At 36.1% G+C, this 24890-nt stretch overlaps 1 protein-coding gene across 4 annotated transcripts in view; it reads left to right on the plus strand.

Annotated features, from left to right (window-relative positions):
• Positions 1–24890, plus strand: part of FSTL5 (follistatin like 5) — an 851448-nt gene that overhangs the window by 613658 nt on the left and 212900 nt on the right. For all 4 annotated transcript variants that reach the window (XM_043487302.1, XM_043487320.1, XM_043487311.1 and 1 more), the window contains exon 8: positions 22686–22806. In XM_043487302.1, the coding sequence (XP_043343237.1) occupies positions 22686–22806 (121 nt within the window). The remainder of the gene's footprint in view (positions 1–22685; positions 22807–24890) is intronic.

A 24890-nucleotide genomic window follows, 5' to 3' on the forward strand; every position in this document is an offset into this window, starting at 1 on the left:
CCACTTGCTTTTGTGGGTAACATAACCAGAATATTTCCAATTCTGAATGGGTGGGCAGAGGACACTGTTCTGACAGCACCACAGACCACCCTCTCCTTTTGCTTAGTCTTGCTTCTCACAGAGAATTGGCTCCTCAGCAGTATCCCAAGGAATTTCAGGGAAAATCTGATCTAAGACCATAGCTTAAAAAAAAAAAAAAAAAAAAAGAGACCATCCTTGTGTCCTGGAGTTCACATTAAAATGGAAAGACACACGGTGCACATAAGTGAGATAGTACCGTGGCCTCCCAGTTCCCATGCTGGGTTGTCACCTGCGTGCAGGACCCACTGTGTGCTCTCCAGCATTCCACACCTGGCTACAGCCACAATCTGTGACCCTCAGAACCCCGCATTTTGCATTGCTGTAAGGATGGTAGGTGATCACAGCACTGCTGGCTCAAGTGTGATGTTTAGGTGAGGCAACATGTCTCCAGTACTAAAGGAAAGATGTCTTTTATTCTCTCACCCTTTCCCCTTCATTCTACTGATCAACCACCTAGTGTTTCATCAGTGATGGCAAGAAATGGAAACTCACTTCCTTCCTGCATCATGGACAAGTAGGAGATCCAGCTCCCATAGGGCAGGTCAGACCAAGATTCCCTCAGGTGACCCCCTTCTCGATCCATGTCCCCCCTCAGCTGAGAGATCAGCATCCCTCTCAGCACACCCTACAGTTGTGCCCACTTTTTCTGGGGCATCAAAAAACCACCTTCAAATCCTCACTCAAATCCACCACAGTGTCCCTTCTGTCAGGTCCTCCTTTGAAATTGTATCTAGGACCTTCCATGAGCAGGTGCCAGGCTATAGCTGAGTGCTTTCTGAAAAAGAACTAAGACAACCAGGCTAGGATCTCTCTTCTCTGAACTTCAGTTTTCTCATCTGTAAAATGAGACTATCCTGCCCACTACCTAGAACCTTGTGAGGATGCAATCAGGTGATTCACACCTAACACCCAGCTCACAGCATTGCCTGGCACACCATTCCTTTCATATCTACTCAAATCTGCCTCACCTGCACTTGGTTTAGATGCAATGTCTACTTTTCATGAGACATTGCATTTCATGAACCTGAGAGAACTAGGAACATGTTGACCTCCTGGCATTTAAATACCATCTTCCTTACCATAGGGTCACAGGCATCTTGGGCTGGGCATGGTACTGATAAGACTCCTGAACACTCCTCTGCCATTTTCTCTGTCCCCTCTGTAGACTCTGCTCTCATGATGTGGATTAGGGGTGTTTCTGTTGCTGCTTCCCCTTCAGTTAAAAACTCACCATACCTGGCATCATGGCTTTTCTGATCCAGAGCACTGTTCTCAGTACCTGACCCTCACTTGGGACCCATTATCCCATCTGATGTGGCAGAGTAGGCAGTTTATCTATAACTTCTAGTCCAGAAACACGATCCTCAGTAAGATCAATCAGAATGGCTATTCCATGTCAGGCAGGAGTCTTAAAAAAAGATGAAGAAAATACAAATATATCAAGTTTCTTGATAGAGTATTCATGTTTAAATTACAAAGATCATAATATGATGAATTAAATATAATCAGCTGGTTTAGGAAATTTTATATATATGTATATATATATATATATATATAAAATTGATATCATCTGTTCTAAGGCCTTGTGCAAGTTATTCAGGTCCTCTGTTTCAGCTTACTGCTTCTTAAAACAAATATGCTGAATTATCTTAGATGTAATTCTAAATTTTCCTTTTATAACATTAAATTTAAATAGGTTGCCTATTTTGTCTTATGAATGAGAAAATAGGTTACAGAAAATCAAAATTAGGCAAATCCATTTCTTACTATATCTGCACTGAAAATTAGCAGATAAAAATTATGGCACAAACAATTTCTACAGAGAAACAAAATTTACAACCAAAATATAAATAAAACATGTTAGAGAGGAAATAAATGCAATGTTAATCGTTGTATATCAATGTATAAGCAACTATATAATTATTTCAAGGAGATTTGTGCAGAATCTTGGTTTTCCAGCTCTTTCTGTGACATCCAGATTAGGTTTCCATGGGAGGAGCAAGGTTGTCCCTAAGGAAATGGTCCTCCCTTCCCTCATGTTTAGAGCAGTACTTCACTAGATTTCAGAAACCTGAATTCTACTTATTGATCTCAGTCATGCATTCATCTCAGATTTCTCAATTTTAAAGCAAAGTTGGTTATAACATGGCTAGAATCAGGTTTCTCCTGAAACCAACAGCACATGTTGGGAATGATGAAAGGATATAACTGATTTGGGATGTTATACGTGATGTACATCTAGGTGATGCCAGAGGTAAAGAATTCACCTGCCAAAGCAGGATACATGGGTTCGATCCCTGGGCTGGGAAGATCCCCTGGAGGAGTGGCTACCCACTTCCATGGACAGAAGAGCCTGACAGGCTACCGTCCATGTGGTTGCAAAGAATCAGAGATGAGTGAGCTTGCACACGCACACACACACCTCTGAGTAAGTCATCTTTATTACTATGGCTAGCTTAAGGATTCTATAATAAAGTGTTATTTTTCTGATTGGAGCACATGTAACTCCTGCATATCCAAAGAATCACTTTCAAAATGTCCAACATGACTGAACCCAAAAGAGGGGAAGCCACACATTTAATGTTTCTAAAACCTCAGATTTTTATCCATTTTGTTGTTAGCAAGAAGAGTTTCAATAAACCAGTATGTTTTTAATTGGCATACTTTGAAGTTTTCTGACACATACATGTACTGTTCTGACAAAGTAAATAAAATGTTTATTTCAAAATGTAATCTTCAAGATTCTCATTAATATGAGAATTAAGACAAAATGGCCCACGAGTGTCATAGTTCTGCCTGTCTTGTGAGCAGAGGCATTTCCAGTTTGTGTTCTGAGCTCTATGTGTAAGGATACACAGTCTTTGAAGATAGAAATATGGCTTCTCACAAAGCAGAGTATGGGTTTGTTTACTGTCTACAGCGTTCACAGGGCTCCCGTGGGAATAGGGGACAGGGGGAGCTGATGCAAGTTTGAAACTCATGCAGCTTGCTGTGCCATGAGAAAGAAAGCCCTTTGTCTCTGATCCAGGAACCTCTTGTCTTCTGCCAGCATTCACAAAACTGTGACAGGCTTACTTATTTGCTTGAAAGTATGAAAAAATATCAGACCATTCTCAGTTCTTGACAGCTTGAACCGATTTCATCCAGTAACCACATGAAGTATCAAGATTGAATTTAATTGTGATAAGCTTACGGGTAAGCCTTGAACTGACCGGTCTTGGATGGTTTCAGCTGGGTTTATGCATTTAATAACAAGGCTGTTGAGAAGACCTGTCTTCTGAAACAGGGAATGATCCTCCCTTGAAAGGCGAAGACAGTTCAATTTTCACTTTGGAGACAAGAGTTGGGTCTCCAACTAGATGTCAATGAAGGGTTTGGTTTCAGGTATATGTGGATTTGAAAAAAATAAAGGAACAACTATAACAAAGCAGGAGCAGACTCACAGATACAAACTGGTGGTTTCCGGAGTAGAGAAAGGTTGGGGGAAGGGGCAAAATGGGTGAAGACGATTAAAGGGCACTACTATGTATAAGATAAGTAAGTTACAAAGATCTAATGTACAGCACAAGGGATATAGTCAATATTTTATAATTACTTTGTATAAATTGTAACCTATAAAAATGTTGGGTTTCTATGCTACACACCTGAAACTAATATATTGGAAGTCAAATATTTGTCATTTTATGTAAAAAAAGAACTTCGTGAATAAGATGTGAGTCATTTGATTTTTACCATAAAAAAATTAATACTTTTGGAAGCAGTTTCCTGATAGTATTTATAATGGCAATTATCTTCTTTTGGAGATAAACTAGGAAGATGTAAGAACTCATAAAAAAAATATTTTGAATGATTGACAAGTCTTTACTTCCAAAACAAGATAATTCCTGTATTATTTTTTGAACAAACCTTGATTTAGAATCTGGAAATAGTTATTTTCAATTTAGAGTTCTTGAAATTAAATAGACAATTATAATATAGAGAAGTAAAATGTGTCAATAGGGTTTAGTATGTGGATTCTATGGAGTGCTCTGTACAGGTGACATAATCAGAAACTAAACTTTGTTGCTTATTTTAAAGTTTTTACTGAAATATGAAAATGATAAAGACAGCTACATAAATCTTAAGTGTACAGCTTGGTGAGGTTTCACAAATTGAAAATCCCGATGTAACCAGCTCTGAGATGCTTTTGAATTTACTCTCTGTGCATTAATTTTTTTCTTTTCCCTTATTATTGGCGAATGATTAGAATAGAAAGTGTGTGTAATGCAAAATGTGTGACTTGCAGTCAACCATATAGCTGACCATTTATTTTCCAAACTGGCATTTTTTTCTTGAGAGACATTAAAATTTGATGTACTGGTTATTGATGCATTGACTCTTTTCTGCAAATCACCCTTAAATGATGGCTCTGGAATAATATATCTAGACCTTGTCAATTTTTCTCTGGCAGCAAATGGCATGCATTGTTAGCGGAGGGTAACTAGAGTAAGGAAGGGGTTTCTTTACCAAGCTTGGTGTGTTTTTCTAGACAGGCTCCTTCACTAAGTGCAAATTTCTCAGTGTGTAGGCTTCAGAGGAACACACAGCTCCTCCAGCTCTGGGCTCCAAAATTGCCTGATTTGTAGCAGCTCAGGGTAACCCCCACAGGCAGATTTCTCTAGCAATGCTGTAGTGGTTTTTCAGTGGGGTATTCCCAAATGGGGTACCCTGGGAGACTTTGCAGTCTCAGTGAATTTCTCTACTCTCATCCTCTACAAAAAAAAGAGTCTCTCCCTGGGGTTCTCAATCTCATCTCTAGGGGCTCTGGAATATCCTTTATTTATTAATAGACAATTACTTGTTATAGTTTATTGGTTTGAGTAAAATTTCCATGTTCAAATCACCCTATGCTTCCTGCCCCTTGATTATTTCTTGAATGATTTGCTTGCTTTCTTCAAGGTTCCAGAGTTCTGATTCAAAACTGATAATTCATGGTAGTAATTCTGAATAGATTTTGCATAATATTATTTGCCAATTTAATTCATGATATGTAAAATATCTATCAATGAGTATTAAACTCAACTTAATGGAACATTAAAATCAACCTGGAAAGATAATGATCAAAACCACATTGAAAGTAAGAAACAAATGTTATTGAAAGAAAACCATCAGAAATGTATATTATGTGAGTACAAATACCAATAAATGGATAGTTTTATCATTTGAATATATATTAGCACCAGAATCTGGTCATTTTTTAAAAATTGTATTTATATTTTATTTATACGGAGATGCAAGAGATGTGGGTTCAATCCCTGGGTCAGGAAGATCCCCTGGAGTAGGAATTGGCAACCCACTCCAGTATTCTTGCCTGGAAAATCCCATGGACAGAGGAGCCTGGCAGGCTACAGCCTTTGGGGTCACAAAGAGTCGGAAATTATTGAGTGACTGAGCAGCAAAGCAAACATATGTGCCCATACGATCAACTTATTGATTGCCTGATTTTTATAGTAAAGCTATGGATTACTAGGTGATCCAAATTTTCCTAGCCAGGAAAAGTAAGTTTTGTGATGGAAAACTGACATTGTTACCTCTCTTCACTGATTTTTCTTAATCTCCTTCTTTCATCCCTCACTTCTCTCAGTGAAAGATAAATTTTTTCAGGCATGTGCTATCTTTACTCTGGTTACCACCTGGTCTCAAAAACCTAGGAGAGTCCACCTCCTGAAGATGATTATGTACATTTCTCTGACAGATTTAATACTTCTCTTTACCTTTGGCCTTCAGCAGTATGAATATATTGGATTGGACAAAAGCTTCATTCGTGTTTACCTATAATATCGTATAGAAAAACTTGAATGAACTTTTCAACCAACCCAGTATTTATAGGTTACATTTTAATTCATTATCTGTGGAAAATTCTTAACCATTCATTTTTCAAATGTTTTCCTCTCCATTCTCTCTCTCTTTTACTTCTGAGACTTCAATTAAACATATTTTACACTGAATGGGCCAGTATCTCTTGGGTACTCTGTCCTTTTAAAAATGTTTTCAATAATTTCCTCTTTTGTTGTCATCTGAGTAATGTGTATTGACCTATATTCAAGTTCACCGAGGCTTTCCTTGGATGTGTCAGCTTTACTGATGAGCCTGTCAGAGATATTCTTCATTTGTTACTGTGTGTGGGGGGTAAATTTATTTCCAGCATGCCCTCTGACATTTTCTTATTGTGGCCATTTCTCTGCTGAAATTACCCATCTATTCAGGAATGTCTTCAAGTTTTTCCTACTGGCGCTTGTAACATATTAATCACAGTCATTTTAAATCCCCTGTCGGATTTTTAGTTCTTGTTGTTTGTTTCATCTCTCAACAGCAGATTATTTTGTCTTTCCATTGTATATATCTCATAACTTTGAGTTTATCTACATACTCTGTGTAGGGTGCCAGAGATCAAGGTAAATAGTATTTGTGCCTGGACACAGACATGTCTCTTTTCCTGCTTGGCATTTAGTGAGGAGCTCCCAGTTTTGTTGCTTGTGACGATTACCTTCAATGCACTGTCAGCCTCAGACTCCTTCAGTGTTACCTTGTGGTTAGGGAGGGAGCAGATTGACGGAATACTTGACATCTTCTGGTCGTGTCTGGTCCACGTTTAGTTTTAGGTGTTCCCTGTGAGCCCACACCTTCATCTCTCTACGTTCTTGTCCCTCCATTAGTCTCCTGTTGCTGGTTTCTTGGAGCTCCTTAACCTGAGTGATGAGGAGCAAAGTTTTCTACAGCGTCCTCATTCAGCATCAGATTCAGGCATTCATGTGTCTCTGAGTCATTTGAGCCAAGTTTTCTCGGTGGTGCTGTCTTCCTCCAGTGGTAGCAAAAGTCGCTCAGTCATGTCCAACTCTTTGCGACCCCATTGTCTATGCAGTTCATGGAATTCTCCAGGCCAAGATACTGGACTGGGTGGCAGGTCCCTTCTCCAGGGGGTCTTCCCAACCCAGGGATTGAACCCAGGTCTCCCGCATTGCAGGCAGATTCTTTACCAGCTGAGCCACCAGGGAAGCCCCAGGAGTAAAGGGTCCTTAAATATCTGAAATGAGGAGGCTTTCTTCCCCCCTCCTTTTCCCAAGCCCCGTGAGTTTTCACCCACTGAAAGTGACAGGATCTGCTGCCCTTTTTCAGCAGCTGAAGAATTTACTCCACTGGGGAGAAGGATCCAGGCAAGAACTGTTTTTTCTCTCAGCAGTGCTGTGATGGGAGGGATGCTTCCTCTGCTGTCTCCTGCCCCCAGTCTTTCCAGGAGCAAACTGCTGGTCCATGGAGAAGGGGCTGTAGATGTCTGTGCCCCCAGGACTCCCTGCTTTCACAGCTGTGGCTGCTCAGCTTTTAGCGGGTCCTTAAGAAGTCAGCTGTTACCTTTAATGCCTTGCAAATGCCTGCCTTGTGTCATTGTAATGCTCTGGGCAAGGTGAGTGAGTGCCTGTGTCTTGTCTGTCTGGAAGTTCACTCCACCTCTCCCCAGATTTTCCCTCATTATTGCTTTTCAAAGAAGTCAGCACTCTGATAGGTTTAAGAATATGATTTTGCAGGTGGCCCAGATTCTTCTTCTTGTTGGATCAGTACACTTTTCATATATCTATCATAAGATGGAGCCATAATACATATCATTAATTCACTAATTGCATAAAAGTTATCAGCTTCCAGGTAACTTTGGTTATTATGTCATTAATATTTTTGAGGAAACCAAAATACGGATTTATTTATTCTCTTTGAAATACCCCAAAATATAGCTTAAAATCAAAATGGTTTTAGTTCACTAAATTAAGAAGTGCAATTCCTCTCTATTTAAAATAAAAAGATATTTTGAGAATTTCTACATATACTTAGGGGAAGCTATGTACTTGAAGTATGTTGATTTACTGTTTAGTAAATATTTAAAATTTTTTTTTTTACTATTTTTTTGGTTGGACTGAGTCTTTGTCGCTGCATGCAAGTTTCCTCTAGTTGTAGAGAGCATCAGCTGCTCTTCCTTGTGGCGCACGGGCTCCTCATTGCATTGGCCGCTCTTGTTGCAGGGCACAGGCTCTAGGCCATGGGCTCAGTAGTTGTGATGCATGGGCTTAGTTGCTCTATGGCATGTGGAATCTTCCTGGACCAGGATCAAACCTGTGTCCCCTGTATTGGTAGGAGGATACTTATCTGCCTAGAGACATCCTAGTTTTTTTTTTGAGTTTTACTTTTTTAATATTTCAATATTACAGTTAAATAAGGATAAGCCTGAGATGTGTACAATTTAAAGTGAAATAATACATGGATAACTAGACTCAATACTCATTTAAAAATATAGTATGGCAAACACACCTGAAGCCCTTGTATACTGCTCCTCATTATATTTTTCTTTTCCTCAGTTATGATTCCTACCGTGAGCCATATGTTAACCAGCTCTTTGCTATTTTTTTTATCCTTACCATAAAGATATTTACCTCTAAAAGGCACAGTTTATTTTTGCCTATTTTGGATTTTATGTAAATTGAGCAGTATTGCGTCCTAAATATATATGACACTGAGATTGGGGATCCATCCATGAAGACACTTGGGTCAGTAAGTGTAGACCTTAGAAGCAGATTCAGGTGGCCTAGTTATGAATATTGTGTTATTAACTTAATAGCCTTCTTTCATAGAGAAGTTATTCAACCTTCCTGACCACTGTTTATTTGTGTGTAAAACATATTGTCAAATGTAGCTAATTAATATGGTTAACTGATATATTACAGTTCAAAGTTATATGGATCTTCATGTTTTAGAGCACCTACATTTTGAAGATGCTCTGTATAAGAAATAGGACAAAAATTATAATTGACAATTAGCTATAACATAGGATATTAATTCCAATAAAAAAAAGAAGTCACAGAAAATTATAAATGTATCTCTTTTTTTCATTTATTTTTATTAGTTGGAGGTTAATTACTTTATAATATTGTAGTGGTTTTTGCCATACATTGACATGAATCAGCCAGATAAATGTATTTCTAAATTTTACAAAAATGTATGTCCATATAAACACATTCCATGGCTACTTTCAGGCCTTTGGGAAGGGCTTATATAAATGAAGGGCTCTGAAATGTAACTCTATCAGTTTCAAGGCACATCTGACTCCGCACATATGCAAAATACCTTGAAGAGTGGGTCTATAAAAGTGATTGATATTTTTGCTTATTTTTATTACTTACTATTATATTGATGGAAACTTTTTGTGAGTAATTTTCTTAAGTGAAATTAAATATAATTTATATAGTTATTTACATATATCTCAAATAATACTGTTATTCACAGTTTTATTATTTCAATTTTCCCCCAATCATCAAAATTTTGTTTTTTGTTTGTTTTTCAAAGTATTTCTCACTCATATTAGTTTACTGTTCTATTTTTTTAAATTGATACATTAAATTCTTTGTTTTAAGAAAAAAGCTATTAAAAGAAGTGTATTGACCAAATTGAATTTTTATTATTTGATTTTATCATTCACTGTGCTTTTAAACTGGTAATAGATTAAACATCTAAGAAAAAAGATTGGTAAGAAACTTCCATAATTTTTAGAAAAACCATATAAATTATGAGATTATAGAACTTTCATCAATTTCAATATATAGATGCTGTCTTAAATTACTTTTATTGCTATTTTATGAAAATATGTTTTGTACACTTAAAAATCTAGTAAAATAACTTTCACAACATTACAAAGTAAAACATGCTAGCATAACTGAAATTAGAAAGGAAATTAATGTCTGTGTATATCAAAACAGTGTGTATTACATGGAAAACCTCATTTAAAGTCTAGTAATACTGGGACCAGGCAATTTGAAACTATCAGTAAAAGCATAATATGAAATAGGAAAGCAAACTTAAATTCAAACTATTACCATTTTCTAATGAATGGAATTTATCTTTTAATGGTAACAAATGTCTGTGGATAAATGCAGGCCTTAAATTCTGCTGTTTTTTTCTGGTATAATCTGACCTTATGTTTATTACTATGTACATTCTGAATGATCACTGCCTGTCATCTATAGGTGATTAAACATTGCCATTACTACCCTTAAACCATTCATTATAGTCAATAAATAGTCGCTATAAACTGTTTGAATTTTAGAAATGCGCTGCAGATTTTCCTTTTTTCTAGTTTCCTTTTGTGCTGCCTTAAATAATATAACCAATCAACGCAACAAAATAAATGATTTTAGGTGTTTTTTTTTCTTTATTGACTTTCCAGACATTAGTGCCTTGAGGCAACTTTCTAATGGTATGGAGGTTCATAAAGATTTAATCACTGAAGAAATATTTATGGACAATCTATTTGCAGCAAGATTATAAAGGTGTGATGGGGATTTAGAATAAGTGCAAGATTTTGTCTCTGAATTCAAGTAGCATCTGTTCTAAAGCCATAACTCTCAACCGTGGCCGAGCATCCAAATCACACAGTTGTTTTAATCTATTTAAGATTGTAAAAAATGCTGAGAAAATGAAATACGAAGAGTAGAAATGATGAATCAGGATGGAGGTAAAGCATAGGGCTGATGTAACCATATGAAAAAATCTCCACAGGTAATTTTGAAGCTTCACTAAAATAATGAATAATTGGGGCAAAGGAATATGGTTTAAGAATTGTGTGGGACTTCCCTGGAGGTCCTGGGGGCTTGCCTGGTGGCTCAGATGGTAAAGTGTCTGCTTACAATGCGGGAGACCAGAGTTCAGTCCCTGGGTTGGGAAGATCCCCTGGAGAAGGAAATGGCAATCCACTCCAGTACTTTTGCCTGGAAAATCCCATGGACAGAAGAGCCTGGTAGGATACATTCCATGGGGTTGCAAGGAGTCGGACACGACTGAGTGACATCACTTTCACTTTCCCTGGGGGTCCACTGGTTAAGATTGCCTTTCAATGCAGGAAGTGTGGGTTTGATCCCTGATTGGGGAACTAAGATGCCTGGTAGCAAACAACAACAACAACAAAAACCTAAGCATAAAACATAAGCAATATTGTAACAAAGTAAAGAAACATTGAACAATTGCATAATAACAAGAGTTCTGTTCTGTAATCTGACCATTTGGATGCTAATCTTAGACCGCTTTCTTTGGTTGATGTCTTATTCTGTTGGGCTTCTGTTTACAAAAGACTACAGGATTGATGGGATAAACAACAAAAAAGTATTTCTCACAGTTCTGAGGCTAAGTTCAAGATCAAGGCATCACATTAGTATTCTGGGTAAGATACCCTTTTCCCAGTTCACCACCAGAGCTCCCTGTGTCATCAAAGCATGGAATGGCTAAGGCATCTCTGTGCAGTCTCTTTTACAAGGATATGAATTCCATTCTTAAGGGCCCCACCCTCACAACTTAATCAACCTCCAAAGGCCTACTCTCACATTAAGTTTAGGATTTCAGCAGATGAAGTGTGTGGTGAGGCAAACATTCAGATCACAGCAGTTGGTGATCTCAGATCATCCCCAAATTATCAGCATATTTCAATTTTCTTCTATATAAAAGGAAGCTAACAGTAGTACATTTTTAAAAAGTTGTTTAAGGGTAAAATTTGATAATTTATTTAAATTATTTATCACAGTGTGTGACATAGTTAAGTGCTCAATAAATATTTATTGAGTTGTATTATAAATGTAGTGAAGCAGTCCATGTTTCATTTGAAGGGGTGAGACACTCTTGTTTATTCAGAAATGCTGTTTGAGAAGGTGATTATAAAATGATATATTGAAACAACTTGAGTCTGGAAGATTTTGCTTCTACTTGAAAGAAACAGGAAAAAATATTAAAAGATATAGAAATTAGAAGGGGGTCACACAGTATGCTAATTTAGAAAGTATCTAAGTTAAAGGGACTTCACATTGCAGAATAATACATAGAAAAATAAAATAATAAACATTCTAAAGGTTATATTCGTGGAAAATTTTCACATCATTGGGTGAAAGAATCTTGATTATAGTAATCTGGAAAGGACAATGCTTTGTAGGTAGTTATGTAGGAAAACATCTGGAAAAGTTGTTTATTTCAGGTTTTGTGGATATTTAAAACTATGAGGACCTGCTCTATGGCACATGGAACACTGTTCAATGTTATATGGCAGCCTGGATGGGAGGGGAGTTTTGGTGATAATGGATATAAGTATGTGTATGGCTGAGTCCCTGATCTATTCACCTGAAACTATTACAACATTATATCTTAATCAACTCTGTACATGCCTGCTAAGTCACTTCCGACGCATCCGACTGTTTGCAACCCCATGGATTGTAGTCTGCCAGGCTCTTCTGTGCACAGGATTCTCCAGACAAGAGCACAGGAGTGGGTTGCCATGCCTGCCTCCAGGGGATCCTCCCAACCCAGGAATCGAACCCACATTTCTTACATCTCCTGCATTGGCAGGTTGGTTCTTTACCAATAACACCATCTGGGAATCAGCTATACTTCAATACAGAATAAAAAATTTTTTAAAAAGTATTATTTGGAAATTGACTTTAAGAGACCTGTGTACAGTTTGGCATAAATAAATATAAACATAATGACACATATGAGACATACTTTGGGTTTTTATGATGATTTCCATTTATTCTTGTTCAGTGAGGGATTTCACCTTTGTTCTGACTTGGTCTCCCTTGTCTGTTCTGCTGTGAGGAGTCTTTCCTGTATGTGCATGTTCTATGTGCTTGCTTGCCTTACGCTAACTGAGAATCTTACTATGAAATTTCAGGTTATCAAGAATTATTTTTGGCTTATAATGTTTCTCAAAATATTTTAATTCTATCATACTTAATTGATCTCTACAGATGTTTGGCTTTCTCCCATATTATACCCAGCTATATGCCACCTACCTGCTTTAGTGTTAACCTGAGGGTTAAGTCTGACCTTTCTGTTTGGCATTTCTGTTCTGTAGCCTAAATGGTGGTGTGGAATCCCTGTTTTTAGATAACCCATGGTCATATAGGGGATGCTATGACACATTGGTGTCACACACTGACATCCTTATTAGGGTTAAATCTCTAAGTCCTCTCCTATCAGGCAAGATATGAGGCTTTTCCTGCAAGTCCATGAGGCCCCCCTGGGAGGTGCCAAAACATGATATGACTAATCTCTTATATTGGGTTGGCCAAAATATTTGTTCATTTTTTCCCACAAAATGGCTCTAGTAGGACTTAGTTTTCTTGAACTTCATTTGAAGCATTTTTGTAAGATTGTATTATGAGCTTCCGTATCAGTGTGCATTAAAAAAAAATCAAAATTTGTGAGTTTTTGTGTAGCCATTTTAATATTGAATATGGAAGCAAAAGCATTTTTGGCATATTATGCTTTATTATCTCAAGAAAGATAAAGTGTAACTGAAACATACATACACACAAAATGAATTGTACAGTATATGGAGAAGGTACTATGATGAATCGACTGTGTCAAAAGTGGTTTGTGAAGTTTTGCCCTGGAGATTTCTCGCTGGATGATGCTCCATGATTTGGGAGACCAGTTGAAGTTGATGGAGATCAAATTGAGACATTCATTGAGAACAATCAACATAATCATTATTTTATGTGAGAGATAACCAATACTCAAATCAAGCATTGGAAATCATTCGTACCAGTTTGATTATGCTAATTGCTTTGATGTTTGTGTTCCACATAAGCCAAAAATAGCCACTTGACTGTATTTCCATATGTGATTCTCTAAACACAAGGAGAATATTCCACTTTTAAAGCACATTGTGACAGGCAAGGACAAGTGCATACTGTGCAATAATGTGGAAGAAAAGAGATTGTAAGGTAAGAGAACTGAACCATCACCGACCAAACCAAAGGCCAGTCTTTATGCAAAGGTGATGTGTATATTCTGGGATTGGAAGGGAATCCTCTATTATGAGCTCCTTCTGGGAAACCAAGCAATTATTTCCCAACAAGTACTGCTCCCAGTTAGACCAAATAAAAGCAGCACTTGATGAAAAGTGTCCAAAAGTATTCGACAGAAAATGCATAATCTTCTATTAAAATAATGCAAAAGCACATGTTTCTTTGATGACCAGGCAAAAACTTTTACAGCTTGGCTAGGAAGTTCTGATTCATCTGCCTTATTAACCAGACATTGGACCTTCAGATTTCCATTTATTTAGTCATTACAAAATTCTCTGAATGGAAAAACTTCCAATTCCCTGGAAGACTGTAAAAGGCACCTAGAACAGTTCTTTGCTCAAAAAGATACAAAGTTTGGGGAAGATGGAATTATAAAGTCACCTGGAAAATGGCAGAAGATCGTGGAACAAAGTAGTGAAGATGTTCAATAAATTTTTTGGTCAGAATGAAAAATGTGTCTTTTATTTTTTTACTTAAGAACCAAAAGAACTTTTTGGCCAACCCAATAGTTACAGTTGAGAAAAAGAAAAATGAATAGTAATTTCATTAAAAGAAATTGAAAGGAAATTATAAATGCTTAGATATAATTGTTATAACAGTAAGAACATGGGAATAAATGTTGCCTTAAGAGAAGGTATTACAAATTACACTTTAAGAGGAGGGAGTGAATCAGCACCTTCTTATTTGTCTTTATTTTCTGTTGTTGAGAAAGCAGGGAGACTGTTGACTCATTTTAAATGCTGTTGTTTTGTGACCTCAGGAGATCTGTCCAGGTTCCCTTCTTCCATTTTCATCATAACTTCCACTGTATTTCTAGCTTGTTTTCTTCAAACCTACCAGGATATTTGATCTCTGTTTTGGACATTTTTGTTTTCACTTTCTTCTTTATTCTTTAAATCACTAGGTCAATCCATGATTGACAAGGTAGGTACCATGTATAGGGGTTTAAAGCCCACATTCTGGAATAAGCCTACCCAGCTTTTCAAGCCTGGATCTATTTACTAATTAAGGGCCAAGTGAAATTTAGGAGATGACTTAATTTCTTAGTATCTTCTGCCCAAACAGCAGGGTTTTAGAAGTCTCGTCTCATAGATTTGGTTTACAGGTTGAATATGTCAATATTTATGAATTAGAGCAATTTCTGACACAATAACTGCTTTGCAACTAAGGATTACAATGCATTTATGCTTTGTTATTTTTATTTTGCATAGATATCCTGTGGTTTATTATCTTTTAATGCTTACAATATTTTGTAGTTCAGAGTGTTTCTTCTTTATATAAACATATTGATTATTCCTTCTTTCTAGATTTATAAATTGTTCCATACTCATAAAGATTTCATTAGACAAGGTGATACACAGTTTTATTTTAGTATATTTCATTTTTTGTATTTATGTATTCCATGCATAATTTATTTTTAATAGCAGTTTTATTGAAATGTAATCGTCATATGATAAAACAAACCCCTTTAAAATTTGCAATTTAGTGTTTCCTGGTATATTTACAAAAGTTTTCAGTCATCATTATGATTGCAGTTTAGAGTAGTATCACTCCGTATATATTAGAAGCCGTATCCCATCATTCCATCCCCTCAGCTCTTGATAACCACTAATCTGTACCTATATGGTTCTGGCTATTCTGAATATTTCATACAAATAGACAAATAGACTCATAGACTTTTTTTTTTCATTTAGTGTGTTTTCAATATTCATTTATGTTGTAGTATATATCTGTATCTTTTCCTTTTAAGTAGAAAATTGTTTTACTGTGTATAGATGTATGATTTCATGTTTGTCCATTCAACAATTCATAGGTATTAGAGTTACTTTTGCTTTTAGGTTACTTTGAACATTCATGTTCAGTTTATGTACAGTCAAATGTTTTTATTCTTTTAAGTATATGCCTAGCAGTGAATTTTTTATACATATAATTACTCTTTGTTTAACTTTTTAAGGAACTGCCAAACTGTGATCCAAAGTAGATGCACAATTTAATATTCTCATCAGCAAAGTCTGAAGCTTCCTGTTTTACCACACCCTTCCAAAATTGTTATTATCCATCTTTTTAATTTTAGCCATTCTAACAAGTTTGAAGTTGTATCACATTGAGATTTTTATTTGCGTTTCCCTGATGGAGAAGGCAATGGCACCCCACTCCAGTACTCTTGCCTGGAAAATCCCATGGATGGAGGAGCCTGGTAGGCTGCAGTCCATGGGGTCGCTAAGAGTCAGACACGACTGAGCGACTTCACTTTCACGCATTGGAGAAGGAAATGGCAACCCACTCCAGTGTTCTTGCCTGGAGAATCCCAGGGACGGAGGAGCCTGGTGGGCTGCCGTCTATGGGGTCACACAGAGTCGGACACGACTGAAGTGACTTAGCAGTAGCAGTAGCAAGTGACTAATGATACTAGATTTTTAAATTATGTGCTTATTGCTCATTTGTAAATCTTTCTTGAGATGTACTATTCAAATCCTTTATCCATTGTTTTGATTTGATTAGGTGTCTTTTTAGTGTTCAGTTACATAGTTCTTTACATATTCTGGATACAAGATTCTTATGAAACAAATAATTCAAAAATATTTTCTCCTTTTCTGAAGGGTATTTTTTAACATTTTGAACAGTATCCTTGGGGGAACAGAAGTGTTTTTTTTTAATTAATTTTATTAAAGTTTAATGTATCTATTTTTCTTTACTTTCCTTATGTGGTTACTGCAATCTTTGCTCAGGTACCTAGTGGTGAGCTAATTACTGCATAGAGACTTAATTAAAAGCTTTGAATCAATATGTGTTCCAGACTTTGGCATGATGCTCTTCCTTTTATTTTTGATTGGAGGTAAATTGCTTTACTATGTTCTGTTAGTTTCTGTCATACAGAAACACAAATAAGCCATAATTATGCTGCGATTCATGGTGTCTCAAAGAGTCGGACACGACTGAGTGACTGAGCTGACTGACTGACTGACTGAACTGACTGATGCATATATCAGCCCCCTTCTGAGTCTCCCTCTTCCCCCATCCCATCACTCTGGATCATCACAGGGTATCAGGCTGGGATCCCTGTATTATATAGCATTTCTCATCAGCTATCTATTTTATACTGTATATATGTCAATCCTATTTTCTCTACTTGTCCAATTCTCTTCCTCCCCACTGTGTCCACAAGCCCATTCTCTATATCTACATCTCCATTCCTTCCTCGCAAATAGGTTTATCAATACCAGTTTTCTAGATTTACTATATATACATTAATATATGATGTTTATTTTTCTCTTTCTGACTTACTTCATTCTATATAACAACTCTAGGTTCATCCACCTCACTAAAACTGACTCAAATTCATTCTTTTTTATGGCTGAGTAGTATTTCATTGTATATATGTAACACATCTTCTTTATCCATTCATCTATCAACGGACATATAGGTTTTCATGTCCTAGCTATTGTAAATAGTGTTGCTATGAACACTGGAGTACGTGTATCAGTTTCAATTATGGTTTTCTCAGGGTATATGCCCAGTTGTAGAAACAGTATTTCATATGGTAGTTTTATTCCTAGTTTTTTAAGGAATCTCCATACTGTTCTCCATAGTGACTGAATCAATTTACATTCCTACCAACAGTGCAAGAGGTTTCCCTTTTCTCCTCATTGTCTTCAGCATTTATTGTTTGTAGATTTTTTGATGATACCTCATTGGGTTTTGATTTGCATTACTCTAATAATTAGGGATGCTGAACATCTTTTCCTGTGTTTATTGGCCATCTGAAAGTCTTCTTTGGAGAAGTGTCTGTTTAGGTCTTCTGCCCACTTTTTGACTGGGCTGTTTCTTTTTGATATTGAGCTATAGGACCTGCATATATACTTTGGAAATTACTTCTTTGTCAGCTGTGTGGTTTGCAATTATTTTCTCCAAAATTCTGAGGGTTGTCTTTTCTTCTTGTTTACTATTTCCTTTGCTGTGCAAAAGCTTTTAAATTTATTAGGTCCTTTTTTTCCCCCCCGTTACTCTAGGAGGTGGTTCAAAGAGGATCTTGCTGTCATTATGTCAAAGAGTGCACTACCTATGCTTTTCTCTAAGAGTTTTATAGTTTCTGGCTTTAACATTTAAGTCTTTATATCCATTTTGAGTTTATTTTGTTTATGGAATTGGCAATTGTTCTAGTTTCATTCTTTTACATTTAGCTGTCTAGTTTCCCCAGCACCACTTATTGAAGATTCTGTCTTTTCTTTAAAGATAAGGTGTCCATAAGTGTGCAGGGTTATCTCTGGGCTTTTTAATCTTGTTCCATTAGTCATTATTTCTGTCTTTGTACCAGGACCGTACTGTCTTGATGACTGTAGTTTTGTAGTGTTGTCTGAGGTTAGGAAGGCTGATTCCTCCAGCTCCACTTTTCTTTGTCAGATTGCTTTGACTATTCAGGGCCTTTTGTGTTTCCACACAAATTGTGAACTTGCTTGTTCTAGTTCTGTGAAAAATGTGAGTGGTAGTTTGATAGGGATTTCATTGAATCTGTAGATTGCTTTGAGTAATATAGTCATTTCACAATATTGATTCTTCCAATACAAAAAAAACATGGTATACCTCTCCATATGCTTGTGTCACCTTTGTTTTGTTTATCAGTCTTAAAGTTTTCTACAAACAAGCCTTTGTCTCTCTAGGTAAGTTAATTCCTATATATTATTCTTTTTGTTGCAATAGTTAATAGGATTGTTTCCTTAGTTTCTCTTTCTGATTTTCATTGTAGTGATTAGGAGTGCAAGAGATATCTGTATATTAATTTTATATCCTGACACTTTACTATATTCATTGATTAGTGCTAATAATTTCCTAGTGTCATCTTTAATGTTTTCTATATATAGTATCACCACCTCCTAGAGTAATGGTCTTGTTCTTGATCTTACAGGAAATGCTTTCGGGTTTTCAACATTGAGGATAATGTTTGCTGTGTGTTTGTGGTATATGGCCTTTATTGTGTAAAGGTATGTTGCTGGGAGAAATATCAGTAACCTCAAATATGTAGATGACACCACCCTTATAGCAGAAAGCTCTTGATGTAAGTGAAAGAGGAGAGTGTAAAAGTTGGCTTAAAACTCAACATACAGAAAACTAAGATCATGGCATCCAGTCCCATCACTTCATGGCAAATAAATGGGGAAACAATGGAAATAGTGAGAGACTATTTTTGGGGGGACTCCAAAATCACTGCAGATGGTGATTGCAGCCATAAAAGTAAAAGATGCTGACTCCTTGGAAGAAAAGTTATGACCAACCTAGACAGCATATTGAAATGTAAAGACATTACTTTGCCAACAAAGGTTCATCTAGTCAAGACTATGGTTTTTCCAGTAGTCACGTATGGATGTGAGAGTTGGACTATAAAGAAAGCCGAGCACCAAAGAATTGATGCTTTTGAATTGTGGTGTTGGAGAAGACTCTTGAGAGTCCCTTGGACTGGGAGGAAATCCAACCAGTCCATCCTAAAGTAAATCAGTCCTGAATATTCATTGGAAGGACTGATGTTGAAACTGAAACTCCAATACTTTGGCCACCTGATGCAAAGAACTAACTCATTAGAAAAGACCCTGATGCTTGGAAAGATTGAAGAAGGAGAAGAAGTGAACAGAAGATGAGATGGATGGATGGCATCACCAATTCAATGGACATGAGTTTGAGTAGGCTCTGGGAGTTGGTGATGGACAGGGAAGCCTGGTGTGCTGTAGTCTATGGGGGAATCAGACATGACTGATGGACTAAACTGAACTGATGTTACTTCTACACCTACTTTCTGGAATTTTGGTGTTTTTTTGTTTATCATAAATTTGTGTTGAATATTATCAAAAAGCTTTCACTGCATCTTTTGGGATAATCATATGTTTTTATATTTCAATTTGTTAATATGATGTTTCACATTGATTTGTTTGTGTATATTGAGGAATCCTTGCATCCCTGGGTTAAAGCCTGCTTGATCATGATGTATGATCCTTTTACTGCTGCATTCTATTTGCTAGTATTTTTTCAAGATTTTTGCGTCTATATTCATCAATTATATTGACCTGTAATATTCTTTTTTTTTTTTGTAATATCTTTGACTGGTTTTGTTATCATGATGATAGTGTTTTTTTAGAATGAATTTGGGAGTTTTCCTCCTTCTGCAATTTTGTAGAAGAGTTTGAGGATAGGTTTTAGTTCTTTGCTAAATATTTGGTAGAATTAATCTGTGAAGACATCTGGCCCTTGGCTTTTTTTTTTGTCGGAAGTTTTATAGTTTCTGTTTCCATACTTGTGATTAGTCTGTTCACATTTTCTATTTCTTTCCATTTTAGTTTTGAAAAGTTATGCTTTTTAAGAATCAAATAAGGCTTTTTAAGAAAAAAATAAGGCCTCAAGCTTTTTAAGCATAAGAATTTGCCCATTTCTTCCAGATTGTCTATTTTATTGGCACATAGTTGCTCCTAGTAGTCTCATGATTCTTTGATTTTGCATTTTCCATTATAACTTCTTTTTCATTTCTCATTTTACTGATTTGAGTCTTCTCCCTTTTGTTATTGATGAGTCTCGCTAGTGGTAGGTCAATTTGTTTATCTTCTTAAAGAACCAGCTTTTAGATTTATTGATCTTCGCTACTCTCCTTCATTTTGTTTCCACTTATTTCTGCTCTGACCTTTATATTTTCTTTTCTTCGACTAATTTTGTTTTTTCTTTATTGTTGTTGTTGTTGCTATTGTTTCTCTTCTTCTTTTTTTAGTTGGTTTATGTGTAAGGTTAGGTTGGTTGTTTTCTCTTGTTTCTTGAAATAGACTTGTATTGCTATAAATCTCTCTTAACACTGCTTTTAGTGCATCCCATAGGTTTTGAGTTGTGTTTTCATTGTCCTTTGTTTCTAGGTATTTTTGGATTTCTTTGATTTCTTCAGTGACCTGTTGGTTATTCAGAAATGTATTCTTTAGCCTCCATGTGTTTGTATTTTCTACACTTTTTTTTTCCCTGTAGGTGATATTTAATTGTATAGTGTTGTGGTCAGAAAAGTTACTTGAAGTGATTTCAATTTTTTAAAACTAACCAAGGCATGATTCTACTCTTTTTGGATAAAATATCTTATAGATATCAATTAGGTCCAACTGATTGAATGTTTCCTTACTAATTGTCTGTCTCAATGATCTACCCATTTATATGAGTGGAGAGATAAAGTCCCCACTATTATTGTGGTACTGTCAGTTCCCCCTATAATAGTTGTTAGCATTTGCCTGATGTATTGTGTTGCTCCTATGTTGGGTGTGTATATATTTGTAATTTTTATATCTTCTTGGGTTAATCCCTTGATCATTATGTAGTGTCCAGGGCTCTATTTCTGTTTTGCATTATGCAATGAATACTTCTGCAAGTGTTACAAATCTGTCTAAGCCTTCGCTCTGCCTCTGCAGGGCCTCAAGCTTAGATAGAGATGAGAAATTATGTATTCTCTCTTACTCCTAAAATGTAAAGAAAGTCTACATTTTCTAGTTGTACACATAGTCTTACACATTTCTGTGGGCTTCTAGATTCCTGGAATATGCAGATCTTTTCAAACTCCTTTGTGGACACCTTCCTGTTTCTAAGAGTTTTGATGTTCTTGCTATCTCCACTGCATATCTCTGCCATAGGAAGCTGTAATGTTATACAAATGCTGATATTTCTCTTCAAAAACTAGCTTTAGGGGCAGGACTATTTACAGGGAGAGACCCAGCTCCAAGTCTTGCTCACATAAAAGGTCATTAAAATGGAAATATTCAGGGACCAGCAACATAGGTTAGATTGTGATGATTTTCTGAGGATGGCATCTTGGAGGAGTTTTAAATACGTTCTTTCCCACTCTGAGGTCTGAGGGATGATGATTTTCACTGCTAGTCAAATCACAAAGTTGGTGATCCAAGGCTTCTATGCAGCTGTGAAGAGAGGGAAACTATCAGCCTCACTGTTCTTTCTGAGAGGCAGCCACTTTTTCCAGTAAATGCTCTGTGGGCTGGTGCAAGCCTTTGTCTATTTCCAAAGTTCTGAAAACTTTGATTGAGATAATTTTTGCCAGTATATTCATTGCCTTTATGAAAGCAAAGTATTTTTTTTTCATCTTTACTGTTTCAGAGATGATTCTTGAATTTGATTTTGACAAGAAATGCAAGATTATTTGTTCTTTTTTAATGGTTACGCATGTTTCCTCATAAATTTGAAAGGCCACAGTCATTTTTGTCTGATGTACTGCTTGTTTCCAGGAGGCTTGAAAAAGTCATGATCTATTCATATGGCTATAAATTCCATCTCTGAGACCACACAGCTTTAATATTTTTTCCTGGGTAAATATATAATTAAAGGGTATAAAAATTGCAAATGTGAGGAATGTGGTTAAGAGCTGTTTGTTTTAGCTATAAATAAGAAAAAAAATATATGCCTTTATTAATTTAAATGTAAGCTGAATTAGAATAAATATATAATAATTCAGTTATTTTATATAAGCCCATGTATTTCCAATAAATATTAAGAAGTTATACTTAAAAAAAAACAAAACTTAACTTGAGACAAGTAAGTATAGCCCATAAAGTCTTCCAAGTTTATTGAACTAACTAACCATCAACGGTGGTCATTTTGATAATTTAAATATATTAATTTACTTTTTATTGAGTACACATTTTTAAAATGTGAACTGATAAAAAATATTTTAAAGATAAATGGCTAATTCTATTTAATTTTGCCTTTTTTCTATAGGACTTTGGAGATGATGGGTCCTTGTATATAACCAAAGTTACCACAACTCACATGGGGAATTACACCTGCTATGCAGAGGGCTATGAAAACATCTATCAGACTCACATCTTCCAAGTGAATGGTAAGAAATGTGGGGTTGTTTTAATTGTTTTTTCTTTAGTAGATATTCAAAGACCATCCCAAATGATTAAGAAAGGCCAATACTTTGGCCACTTGATGGGAAGAACTGACTCATTGGAAAAGACCCTGATGCTGGGAAAGACTGAAGGCAGGAGAGAAGGGGACAACAGAGGATGAGATGGTTGGATGGCATCACTGGCTCAATGGACATGGGTTTGGGTGGACTCTGGTAGTTGGTGATAGGGAGGCCTGGTGTGCTACATACAGTCCATGGGGTTGCAAAGAGTGGGACACAACTGAGTGACTGAACTGAGTTTTATAATTTCAATAATCAATTTAATTGCTATAAGTGTTGGCAAAGTAGGCTGATAGCAACTTGATAATCAGTGCTTTATTTTATTTATGACTTAATTCAAATTTTACTTAGTTGAATTGATGATATAGAATTGCATATATGATTCATTAATACACACTAATTAATTCCCATAGAGATATATATGTTAATTTACTCTATAATTTACAAAAAGGAGGCAGAAATTTACTAGGCTTTCTGTAGGAACAGCAACGTGGCTGGTGTGATTGGTATGAATTAAGAAAAGACTGGCAGGAATGACACTGGAGAGACAGATCACATGAATCCCTGTACATAATTAAGAAATTGGATTCCTATCCTTATTTTAGCCAGAATATCATTCTATTATAACATATTATTATATTAAACATTTATTATTTGAAATGGCATGTTCTGGTTTGTTTTAAAATGATTGAAAGCACTGAGATCTGCTTTTTTTTTTTTTTTTAAGTAGTAGTCTAGAGGAGAGATAAACGTGACTTAAGATTGAGTGTTAATGATGAAGAGGTAAAAAGTGGCCAGATTGGGGATATATTTTGAAAGTAGATTTGAAGAATGGCTTGTGAATATAAGAAGGGATCTTTAAAAAGAACCTAAGGAATTTGAAGGAAACATTTAGATCTATGGTCATAATGGCAACTGCAATGGAGAAGAAACATATTTGGAGACTGAGTAAGATTAATGTTTTTGGTTTTTGTTTGTTTGTTTATTTGTTTTGACAAGCTAACTTCTGTACAATTATCCAGATGGAAGTCAAGTATGCAGTTTAGTATGTAAGTCTGAAGATCAGAATGACAGCACAAAGTTGAATATTTTGATAGTATCAGTGTGCATAGACTGGATTTAAAGTCATAAATTGGAGCTTGACGAAGTCATTTTAGGATAAGTATAGTTGGATTTGAAGTCAGAGAACTGAGCCTTGGAGCTGAGGTTAACAATTGGAGAAATGAAGACTTAGAATGAGCACCCTGTGTAAGAGAAATATGTCCTGGAAATCAAGAAAATATTGGGAAAAAAAGCGTGAAAAGGCTAGGGAGCTGCTTATGGTTTCATTACCAGATTAAGTCTAATAGACCTCACTCCTGCTGCCTTGGTTGCTGAGTGTTCGTTTTCTGGTCTGATAAAGTAGAAAATAATGAAACCAAGCCTGAGATTGACAGAGCACAGGCTTTATTCAGTGGCCAAAGAATGGAAAAGTGGGAACTAAGGTCACAGATTAACTTTCTTGCCCGCCTGATGAAAGGAATTTAAATTTTAAAGAGTAAAGACAAAGGAAGGAGGGCTGAGGTGAATGATGAGAAAGCATTTGCATTAGTCTACCAGGGAAGGAAGAGTAAGATGCCACCCTCTTTTATACTTTTTTGACCCTTAGTCTTGTGTCATGGCCACTGATAGATGTCATTTAGTATGCTAATAAAATAAAATCAGTGTATGATAAGATTCAGTCTGTTGGAGGTCTGATTTGTTGCTATCTTGGTCCAAGCTTTTTCCATTTGCTTTTTGTTTGTTTGTAATATCCTTTCTTATCTCCTTTAACTTAAAGATTTATGTTCAATAAATCTTTCTAAAGCTGGAGGTTGGTGGATTTTGATCAAACACTTGGAATGACTGTGGCAATAGTTTAACTACTGTTGTCAACTAGACATGGGTTAAGGCTTAGAAATGGACTTTCAAGGAAAGCAGTGAAGAAAGCAGACAGGATATGAAGGAAGTGAAGCATGCTTGTTCCCAGT

The sequence above is a fragment of the Cervus canadensis genome, chromosome 1 (assembly GCF_019320065.1).
Source record: "Cervus canadensis isolate Bull #8, Minnesota chromosome 1, ASM1932006v1, whole genome shotgun sequence".
In the NCBI taxonomy this organism is placed as follows: Eukaryota; Metazoa; Chordata; class Mammalia; order Artiodactyla; family Cervidae; genus Cervus; species Cervus canadensis.